Source organism: Helianthus annuus, chromosome 10 (genome assembly GCF_002127325.2).
Source record: "Helianthus annuus cultivar XRQ/B chromosome 10, HanXRQr2.0-SUNRISE, whole genome shotgun sequence".
In the NCBI taxonomy this organism is placed as follows: domain Eukaryota; kingdom Viridiplantae; phylum Streptophyta; class Magnoliopsida; order Asterales; family Asteraceae; genus Helianthus; species Helianthus annuus.
This window is the reverse complement of record NC_035442.2, coordinates 12,242,308-12,253,978: the sequence shown is the minus strand read 5'-3', so window position 1 is coordinate 12,253,978 and position 11,671 is coordinate 12,242,308. Positions and strand designations below refer to the sequence as shown.

The window sequence follows — 11,671 nt, the reverse complement described above, 5'->3', positions numbered from 1 at the left end:
CACTTACACAATAACTAGACAACTGGGAAGAAGTCTAATAACCGGTAGGATTAACGGCCTAGGTAGCTCCACAGGTTTCTCCTTGAGAAGGGTCGAGGGGCCTCGATGGTTGAGAGAAAGTTGAGAGAACCCCAATAGACGTTAGACCTTCACCCTTAGTGAACCATGCGTATGTTCCGTTTCCCTCACGCCTTAAAAACCAAAAATACTCTAGGGAATATGGACAGTTTTTGGACATCTTCAAGCAATTGAAGATTAACCTTCCATTTACAGAGGCACTCCAATCAATGCCCAAATACGCGAAGTTCTTGAAAGACCTCCTTAGGAACAAAGAGAAATTAGGAGAGTTGTCTAACGTCCCGTTGAATGGGGGATGTTCCACCGTTGTGTTAAATAAGCTTCCCGAAAAGTTTACCGATCCGGGTATTTTTACCATTCCTTGTCTATTCGGTAGTAATACCAACACTCGAGCCTTAGCCGACTTAGGTGCTAGCATCAATTTGATGCCCTTTTCTCTTTATGAGAAGCTAGACCTAGGAGAGCTTGCACCTACCCGAATGACATTATCCTTAGCCGATCGGTCCGTTAAGTACCCTAGGGGTATAGTTGAGAACTTGCTTGTTAAGGTAGACAAATTCGTGTTTCCGGCCGATTTCGTAATTCTTGATATGGAAGCGGATGAGAGAGTTCCCATTATACTAGGTCGTCCTTTCTTACGTACCGCTAAGGCCCTTATAGACGTTTACGATGGTAAGATCACCCTTAGGGTCGGTGAGGAGAGAGTTACTTTTGAGATAGATCGTTCCATGAACCACCCGAGTGGTTCGGATGACTATAGTGGTCCTTGCCATTCCATCTACTTTTTGAACTCGTTTATCTCGTGTGTCGACCATTGCTTAGAGTACATTAGTGGAGCGGACTTAGTGGTAGGTGAGAAGGTAGGAAAGAAAGTAGAAGAGGAGTTAGAGAATGTAGGTGAAGTTGAAGAGGAGGGGATTCCTTTAATCCCCGATGTGTTAGCGGTTAGTGATGACACCACCCAACCCCCACCTTTAGAACTTAAGGTATTTCCATCTCATCTAGAGTATGCTTTCTTAGGGAAGGGTTCCGAGCTACCTGTTATTATTTCATCCGAGTTAGAGGAGAGTGAGAAAGTGAGGTTGTTAGATGTGTTGAGGGCCAACATAGAGGCCATTGCATGTAGGTTGTCCGACATTAAGGGCATAAGCCCTTCCTATTCCACCCACCGGATACTCATGGAGGATGATATAAACCGGTGGTGCAACCCCAAAGGAGGCTTAACCCCAACATGCAAGATGTAGTGAAGAAGGAGGTTCTTAAACTCCTAGATGCTGGGATGATCTATCCCATTTCCGATTCACCGTGGGTTAGTCCACTCAGGCTGTCCCCAAGAAAGGGGGGGTGACCGTTGTCATGAACGAAAAGAACGAGCTTATCCCTTCTCGCACGGTCACGGGGTGGCGTGTGTGCATCGACTACCGAAAGTTGAATGACGCCACCCGTAAAGACCACTTCCCATTGCCTTTCATAGATCAAATGTTGGAGCGTCTCGCAGGTCAACAATTCTATTGTTTTCTAGACGGCTTTTCCGGTTACTTCCAGACCCCCATCGCATCGGAGGATCAGGATAAGACCACCTTCACATGCCCCTATGGCACCTATGCGTACCGACGCATGCCATTCGGGCTATGTAACGCTCCAGCTACTTTTCAGCATTGCATGGTTGCCATATTTTAGGATATGATAGAGACTTCCATGGAGGTTTTCATGGATGATTTTTCAGTTTATGGTGACTCTTTCGATGTGTGTTTGAAGAATTTGGAGAGGATGTTGAAGCGGTGTGTAGAGACGAAGCTTATGCTAAACTGGGAGAAGTGTCACTTCATGGTGACGGAAGGTATAGTGTTAGGGCATAAGATATCGAGAGAGGGTATTGAGGTAGATCGTGCGAAAATAGACACCATTAGTAGGCTACCTCCGCCCACGAGTGTGAAGTCGATTAGGAGTTTTCTAGGGCATGCGGGATTCTATAGGCGTTTTATTAGGGATTTCTTAAAAATCACCCGTCCCATGACCCGTTTGCTAGAGAAGGATGTTCTATTCGTCTTCGACGAGGAGTGTCTAAAAGCCTTCAACTTCTTGAAGGAGCAGTTGGTTAGTGCACCTATTCTTATCTCGTCCGACTGGAGCTTGCCGTTTGAGCTAATGTGCGATGCGAGTGACTATGCCGTTGGAGCGGTATTAGGATAAAGAAAGGATAAGCACTTCCACCCTATCTACTACGCGAGCAAGACGCTCAATGATGCTCAAGAAAACTACACTACCACGGAGAAAGAGCTTTTAGCCGTAGTTTTCGCTTCCGATAAGTTCCGCTCGTACCTCGTTTTATCCAAGACGATTGTTTTCACCGATCATTCCGCGCTACGTTTTCTTTTTCAAAAGAAAGACGCTAAACCTCGACTCATTCGGTGGATTCTTTTGCTTAGCGAGTTCGATATTGAGATTAGGGACAAGAGAGGGGCCGAGAATGTGGCGGCCAATCATTTATCGCGTCTAGAGGATCCCAAGAGAGAAGAGATTCATGAGGAGGAGATTGGAGACACGTTCCCTCATGAATCCATAGAGTTTGTTGAGGCCGAGAAAGAAGGATTGCCATGGTTTTGCGACTTAGCAAATTACCTCTCTAGTGGTAGTGTTATGAAAGGGATGTCCACTCAACAAAAGAGGCATTTAATTAGTGAGGCGAGGAAGTATGTGTGGGACAATCCTTTTCTTTTTACGATAGGAGGAGATAGAGTTCTTAGACGTTGTGTGTCGAGAGAGGAGGGGTGGAACATCATAAAGCATGTGCATGAGGGCCTCACGGGAGGACACCACGGTGCACACTCCACCGCTCAAAAGGTATTCGATTGTGGTTTCTATTGGCCTACCGTTCTTAAGGATGCCGAGGAGTTCGTTAAGATGTGTGATGCATGTCAACGAACCAGCAATCTTTCCGCCAAAGACGAGATGCCTCAAAACCCCATCCAAGTAGTAGAGGTTTTTGACGTTTGGGGCATCGACTTCATGGGACCTTTCCCAACCTCCAAAGGAAACCGTTATATACTCGTGGCGATTGACTACGTGTCTAAATGGGTTGAGGCCCAAGCTCTTCCCACAAACGAAGTCCGAGTAGTGTTAAAATTTCTCAAAAAGCTCTTTTCCCGCTTTGGTACTCCTAAAGCCTTAATTAGTGACCGTGGCACTCACTTTTGTAATGCATTGATGGAAAAATTGCTTGCACGCTACGGTGTCACTCATCGTTTGTCTACCGCATATCATCCACAAACAAGTGGACAAGTGGAGAATGCAAATCGCGGTATTAAACGAATCTTAGAGAAAACAGTGGGTAAAAATAGGAAAGATTGGTCCAACAAGCTAGACGATGCATTGTGGGCATTTAGAACCGCTTACAAGACACCTTTAGGAACCACACCTTTTATGATCGTCTATGGAAAAGCTTGTCATCTTCCCGTAGAATTAGAGCATAGAGCGCTTTGGGCATTAAAAACTGTTAATTTAGACATGACCGAAGCCGCTAGGAAGCGTTTCTTTCAAATTCATGAGCTTGAAGAGCTTAGGGATACGGCATATGCTCGACCGTTGGGAATCAAGGAGAGAATGAAGTTGTTACATGTTAGAAGGTTGCGGAAAGTGAAGGAGTTTAGCAAAGGCGATTGATGTGTGCGAAGTGTTATATATTTTTGATGTATATTTTAAGCCCTTTTTACACTTTTAGCCAAGTTTTAAATTTATAAAACACGATATTTACTAACACTAAACACACATATGGGCAAGTGCACCCATCGTGGACGTAGTATAGTGTTGGTAAGATACCGAGGTCGTCCAAGGACACAAGAGCTTTTAGTACCGGTTTATCCTCAACGTCTAATCAAATCAAAATGTTAGAAAAGGTTTTTAAACTAAGAAAATAAAAACTAACTAAATGCTGAAAAATAAAATAAAAACAGATAGACAAGATGAATCACTTGGATCCGACTCGTGTATTAGTATAACCTTTGATTATTTTCGCACTTTTGCACTTGTTTAAGAGATTATCTTAGTTATTGTAGTAGGCCCCTCTTTTGAAGGCGACGTTACCCTCAACCCAGTAGTTTGAGTCAGCAAGGATACAATCCTAAAGGGTTGGATTATTGGAAGATAATGAATTAAGTTATTAATGCAAATTATGGTAGGCCCCGCTTTTGGCGGTGACGTTACCCTTGACTAAGTAGTCTGAGTCAGCAGGGATACAGTCCTAAATAGCCGGGTTATAGTATTAATAGTAGTTAACTTATGAGGGGGTCAAAGAGTTTGGATCCCCGCCATCCAATACCTATGGGCATTGAAGGAGATCCTACTAAATTTGACCCAGGTCCCTTGCAGGACCTCTAAACGCTGAACAAGGGCAAGACCCTTACCAAACCGTTCCCTTAACCCCCGACCAGGTAGCCAACATACCTCTATATAGACCGTGGAGATACGAATAGTGAAAATCTTTTATTTTATATAGACAGTAAAATAATGCCAAGACACCACGGACAAACGATAAGGAAAGATCACCTTCAACATAAGCAACTAGTTATTAAAGTCATTAATACAAAACCAAATAAAAAGTGCAAAAGATTAAAAATAAAAAGTATTATACTAAACACTTGTCTTCACCAAGTGATGTAAGAGACTTAGGCAAACATGGCCTTGATTGTCAAGAACTCTTACGATCAATCTTGGATCTCGAGACGACTCACACACTCTATGATGGACAATGGATGATGGTGGTGGATGATGGTGTTGTGATGGTGGTGGGTGGTGGATGAAGTGTGAGAGAGGTGGTGTGCCAAGGGATGAGTTGCAATGAAACCAAACACTCCCATTTATAGGCTGAACAGAAGGCTGGGCACGGCCCCGTGTCCGCTGGACACGCCCCCGTGCCTGTCTGACACTCTCTTTCTTCATTAATTGTAATTCGCAATTACAATTAATGCGCCTGCTGTACTTTCGCCACGCCCCCGTGTCCGCTGGACACGGCCCCGTGGTGGGCAATAGAAGCTTCTATAGGTTTGTCTTTTCTGCTGCTTCTTGGGCACGACCCCGTGCTGGCTGAGCACGGGGCGTGTTCAGTCTTCTGCCTTCTCTATTTTGCTTGGGATGATGCTGTTGAGGGGTCGGGCAATCCACTTATGTTCCTTTTCTTGTATTTATGTTAGATTTAGCTGTCTTTTTGCTTCTTTTGTGAATTTGAGCTCATTTAATCCTGAAAATACAAAAGGAAGGCAAAAAAACTCTTTTTCCAACATTAGTACTTAAAAAGGGTTAGTTTTATGCCTCATTTGATGTAATTTATATGTTGCATTTTACACACATCAAATACCCCCACACTTGAACTTTCGCTTGTCCTTAAGCAAAACTCTTTAATATGTGGCTTACAATCCCAAATGGAATGGGTAGAAGAGAAGGTTTTGGCTTGTCATAGAGTGTCGGAAATCCAAGATCTTTTTGGGTTTTATTTTTTTATTTATTTACAATCCTATTCATTATGATTTGTTTAGAACGTTTCATAGGAGAAATTACTTATTTGGGCATAACATGCCTTTTTTAAAATTCTATTTACATACAAGTTCACATACCTCACGGGAGAAATCACTCACACTCGGCCGAAGGTGTATTTTTAGTGAATCACTCGAGAGCGGCATGGAACTTATTCCTACCATAAGCTTGCCAAGCAATCAATCCTCCTCCTTTTTAACTTGTTACCTTTGTAAATATCAAGAGGATTTTTTTTGGGTAAAGGCTTGAGCTAAAGGTGGGTGGATGGGTTAGTGGTTATTAGAAAAGGGCGAAAAGCGTAAAAAGCGTCGATTTTCGTAAAACACTTTGCTTTAGTGACTTTTTATTTCGAAGTATTTCTTTAAACAAGCTTTTGTTTTAAGAGCTTTGTTTGTTTATTTCTTATTTCATCATTTTTTTTAGTCACACGAAAACCGAGCTTGTTACTAAAATAAAGGGTAAAGATAAAAAAGGTTTTTGGTGGGTAAAAAGGTTTTAGGGTAAAGAAATGAAAGGTTTAGGCTCAAAGGGGTTAACTAGGGGGATTTTGAGTAGGTGGTAAAAAAAATGAAAAATAATGGTGTAGAAAGAAAAATGGTTAGTCCTAATGCCTCCATCATTTACTTACTTGGGTTTAAGTTGGTAAGGACTGGGAATGAATCGTCGTGGCAAGTTCTAGAGTCGTAAGAACCAAGCGGCTATTCACACAAGAAACGAAAAATGAGCATTTAGTCTAAAGATGTATATTTGTATGCTCAATAAAGGCTCAAAACTCACTTTTTGTGGGAATGGGTTTTTCTATGTGATCAAGTATATATAATCAAATTTTAACTAAGCTTGTTATGCCCGTTTCATAATTTTCTTATGTTGGTTCTTTTTTTATCACGACGCTATTGGTTGTAAACTTGTAAAAAAATATAACCTTATTAATATTAGAATTCCCAACTTAAACTTTAGACAAATAAAAAAAATGGAAATTTTTGAAAAAAATTTGGGGTGATTAGCGGTTCCAATAGAGTTTTGTGTAAGGCTTGTTTTTAGGACTTGCAAAATTTCAAGGTTTTAGCATCCCCCCCCCCCACTTAAATTACACATTGTCCTCAATGTGTCCCAAAAATAAATTTTTAGGTTGATTAGATGTGTAACATGGTGTTTAAAAGCAAAAATTAATGTTACTGGCAGTCTGGACACGGCCCCGTGTCCATTGGACACAACCCCGTGGTGAACTGCCAGTAATGAAAACTTACAGAAGGTGGCCACGGGGGCGTGTTGGCTAGACACGACCCCGTGTCTGGCAAAAATCTGCAGGAAAGTAACCAAACAGCAGGTCTGGGAGGTGAGCACGGGGGCGTGTCGGCTGGACACGTCCCCGTGTGGACAGTCTGTAAGCCTGAAAAATAGGTTCCTTCCTCCGGTTTTTCCATCTTGGCTTTATGAGTGCTAAGGCTTAGCACTCTAAGCCTCGGTTTGTACCTGTTTCTTCACTAAATACCACACCAAGCAACACAAACATCCTACATTACCATAGTTAATTGTTCCAAACATAAAGTAAAAGAAAAATAAAGCGGAAAATAAAAGTAGTCAAGGAAAGTAAATTGTTCAACACTTGGCACGCAGGCCACAAATTGTTCGATAGATAAAGGGACTTAAACCTGTGGGCTTGCCATCAACCCGCTCCTGCTCCTTCAACCCCCTAGTCCATGTCCTCATCGCTGTCATCACCTCCATCCCCATGCCCCGCCATATACTCCCGGATGCTGCCGATATCGTCTTGTATATCGTTGATGTTGCGTTCAATGGCTCCGACCCGGTGGTATGTATTGTTGGCGAGGTTGTAGGCGTTCCTGGTACACATGAGGTTTTCCTACAAAAGATCATGTAAGCTTTGAAAGTTAGGAAAACCGCCTCCTTGTGAGGAGGATTGACCCGGATCACCATGGGGTTGATATTGGTAGTGGGGAGGTGGTGCGTGAAGAACTAGGGCCTCCTGCGGGTTCCATGCATAGCCTTGCGTCCTTTGGAAGCTTACTGTCCCGTCTTCTGCCTCATAAAGTAAGTTCATGGCTCAGCAAATGTGGTAGTCAACTCGTCCCGACCATGGGCTTCTTCAAAGGACCTTGGAATTCGCGTGAAGTGCTTGAAGAGGCGGTACACCCATCCTCCAAAGAAGATAGGTGTTGGAGCACGAGCAAGGCGGTTGAGATGCATGTTTCGTAACAGGAGATATGGAACATCGAGAGGCTTCCGGTTGTGGATACAGTGAAGGACAACCAAATCCTTCAACCCTACAACGCCACTACTGTCGTGACATTGGCTAAGAGAGTAGGTGAGGAGCCTGTGAATGTAGCGATAGAGCGGATCCCTCAGCTTAGTACTCTTGGTGCTGCTAGGGTTGTAGATTCCTTCACCGATTTGAGCCCATGCGGCTTGACGTTCATTTTCATCCAAATCACGTAATCCCCTGGTGTTTTCCTCGTTTCCCGATTCCTCTTCCCCATACAGTCCCACAATTGCTCCAAACTGTGCCATAGAGATCGAGTACCTTGTCCCGCCACACCGAAATGCAACCCCTTCATTGTCGAACGGGTCACACCTTGAGGTGAAGGTAAAAGTACTATAGAACTCCATGGTGCATTGATGCACCGACCGAAGCCGAGTGGTCAATGCAACTCTTAGTGGTCCCGTAACGATGTTGTTGAATCGGTCCAGCTGGTTTACCAAGGTTAACAGGTCCGTGCATGCTCGCCTGGGGTACTCCTCGGGTCTTGTTTGAAGTATTTCGTATCTTGCCCTAGCATCGAGCTCACTTGCGTTGAACCTTGTGAACTTTACCATCTGAAAGAATACACCAAAAATTAGCACGAAACAATGAGATTTTTAAAGAAACTGCAACAGTGGGCTGGACACGGCCCCGTGTTCAGCGGGCACGACCCCGTGTCCAGACGTCTGTAACCCAAAAACTTCATTTTTCGTCCCGGTCCCGAAAATCTGAAAATTTTTGGCCAAGTAGGTGCGGTTCCCCCCGAAAATGAAACCCTAAGTGTCGTTTTTCCCAAAACAACCCATTTACCCTTCCAATTTCATCTTTTTCGTTTTAAAAACAAGGGTTTGAGGTTTTAGTGAGAAATCGAACAAATCTATCAACAATACAAGTGTATTTACTTCCCATTATACTAATCTAAACCAATACTAACAGATTCCATCAAAAATTTGAAGTTCGATCCGGATGAACTTGAAGAACCCTAGATTTTTCCCCAAATCTTTGATGTTTAACTACATGCAAGTAACTAATATAACTACTAATGATGATAGAATCATACCTTGATGTTGTTAAATGTGGAAGTAACGTCGGAAATCTGCGGAAAATCGCCTTGAACCAGAGCATTTTCGGCAAAACGGGGCGTGTGGAATGAGGTAACTGTTATGAAAAGAGGGTTTTATCCCGACAGTTGCCTCGATACAGCCCCGTGTCCAGTGGACACGGCCTCGTGCCGAGCAAAAGTTTTAATTTTTTTTATGTGCTTGTGTGCATACCCCTTTTTCCGAAAACATGGTTAGAAGACTTACCGGTTTTGATGTATACTCGTTTGTTTGCAACATTTCGGGTATGATGTGGATGCTTTTCATTCATTAACCGTTTGAAGCGAGATCTCCTCTTCTTCATCCTCAATGGATCCTCGGTAGAGTTTTAGCCGTTGGCCATTGACTTTAAATGGTATACCATTTCGAGCTTTAATTTCTACTGCACCGTGAGGAAAAACATGGGTGACGGAAAAAGGTCCTGACCACCTAGATTTTAGTTTACCAGGAAATAATCGAAGTCGTGAATTAAACAACAGAACTTGGTCTCCTACCCAAAATTCATTAGACTTAATATATTTATCGTGTAAATTTTTCATTCTTTCCTTATAAATTTCGGAGTTAGAGTAGGCATAATTCTTTAATTCGTCTAATTCATTCATTTGACAGAATCGATTTTTACCTGCAGTTTCTAAGTCTAAGTTTACGTTTTTTATTGCCCAGTAGGCTCTGTGAGCTATTTCTACCGGCAAGTGACAACTTTTTCCATAGACGAGCTTATATGGGGTTGTGCCTATAGTGGTTTTATAAGCAGTTCGAAAAGCCCATAAAGCATCATCTAATTTATCAGCACATTCCTTTTTATTTAAACCTACGGTTTTTTCAAGTATTCTTTTTAAACCTCGGTTAGTCACTTCGGCTTGCCCATTTGTTTGATGGTGATATGCTGTTGAGACCCGGTGATAGACCCCATACCGTGTTAATATTTTTTCGAGTTGATGATTGCAAAAATGGGTACCTCTATCACTTATCAAAGCTTTTGGTGTTCCAAAACGAGAGAATAACTTTTTCAGAAATTTTACCACTACTCTTCCATCGTTAGTTGGAAGAGCTTCGGCCTCTGCCCATTTAGACAAGTAATCGACTGCCACAAGTATATATTTGTTTCCTTTTGACGGTGGGAAGGGTCCCATAAAATCGAGTCCCCACACATCAAAAATTTCACAAACGAGAATGCCGTTTTGAGGCATTTCGTTTTTGGAAGAAGTATTACCTGATCTTTGGCAAGCGTCACATGCCTTTACAAGATTTTGCGCGTCTTTGTAAATGGTTGGCCAATAAAATCCTGTATCAAATACCTTTCGTGCGGTACTAGCGGCACCATGATGTCCTCCGTATGGACCTTCATGACAATGACGGAGAATTCTTCGTGCTTCATTACCATGGACACACCTTCGGATGAGTTGCTCGGCACATATTTTAAAAAGATAAGGGTCTTCCCAAAAGTAATGCTTTACATCAGCAAAGAATTTCTTTCTTTGGTGATGCGGCCATCCTTTGGTGACTATACCGCTAGCTAAATAATTAGCATAGTCGGCATACCATGGTTCTTGTCTACTCTCCATCATTTCCAAGGACTCTGTGGGAAATTTTACGTTGATCTGCTCGTCCCTGGTTGCCTCCAAAGTTGGGTCTTCTAGGCGTGAAAGATGATCTGCAGCAGTGTTTTCTGCTCCTCTTTTGTCTTTGATTTCAATGTCGAACTCTTGGAGGAGTAGAATCCATCTGATCAAACGGGGTTTTGCGTCTTGTTTCTTGAAGAGGTATCTGATAGCTGCATGATCTGTATAGACTACAGTCTTAGAAAGAACAAGGTAAGAACGAAATTTATCAAAAGCAAACACCACAGCTAGTAATTCTTTTTCTGTAGTTGTGTAATTTTCTTGTGCATCGTTAAGCGCTTTACTAGCATAATAAATTGGGTGGAAATGCTTTTCTTTTCTTTGTCCCAAGACTGCTCCAATAGCAAAGTCACTTGCATCACACATGATTTCGAAAGGAAATTTCCAATCAGGCGCTATCATGATAGGTGCATTGACTAGCATTTCCTTGAGGGTTAGAAATGCTTGATTGCATTCCTTGTCAAAGATGAAAGGTGCATCTTTTTCAAGTAATTTTGTTAGAGGTCTTGAAATTTTCGAAAAGTCCTTGATAAACCTTCTATAAAATCCGGCATGCCCTAAGAAACTTCTGATTGCTCTAACGGAGGATGGTGGAGGTAGTCGAGAAATAGTTTCTATTTTTGCTCGATCAACTTCCATACCTTCCCTTGAGATTTTGTGACCGAGTACTATTCCCTCTGTTACCATGAAATGGTATTTTTCCCAGTTAAGGGCGAGGTTAGTTTCCTCACATTGGGATAGCATTCGTTCAAGGTTATCGAGGCATTGGTCATATGAGTCTCCAAAGATAGAAAAGTCGTCCATGAAGACTTCCATTGTCTTTTCTATCATATCATGGAAAATGGCTACCATACAACGTTGGAACGTTGCAGGTGCATTACATAGACCGAATGGCATGCGTCGATAGGCAAAAGTTCCGTAGGGGCATGTGAAAGTTGTCTTCTCTTGGTCTTCAGGTGCTATCGGGATTTGAAAGTATCCTGAAAAACCATCCAAGAAACAATAAAATTTATGACCGGATAGTCGTTCTAACATTTGATCAATGAAGGGCAAAGGAAAGTGGTCTTTCCTTGTTGCTTCAT

General features: G+C 42.5%; 1 protein-coding gene across 1 annotated transcript; it reads left to right on the top strand.

Moving 5' to 3' along the window:
• The first annotated feature begins 287 nt into the window (after positions 1-287).
• On the top strand, positions 288-1,322 carry LOC110880565. Its single transcript, XM_022129064.1, has one exon. The coding sequence runs from the start codon at positions 288-290 to the stop codon at positions 1,320-1,322; it is 1,035 nt and encodes a 344-aa protein (XP_021984756.1).
• The last annotated feature ends 10,349 nt before the right edge of the window (positions 1,323-11,671 follow it).

What these genes read in the sequence shown, in the direction of transcription:
- LOC110880565 (XM_022129064.1), top strand. Translation starts at nt 288, where the DNA reads ATGCCCAAATACGCGAAGTTCTTGAAAGACCTCCTTAGGAACAAAGAG.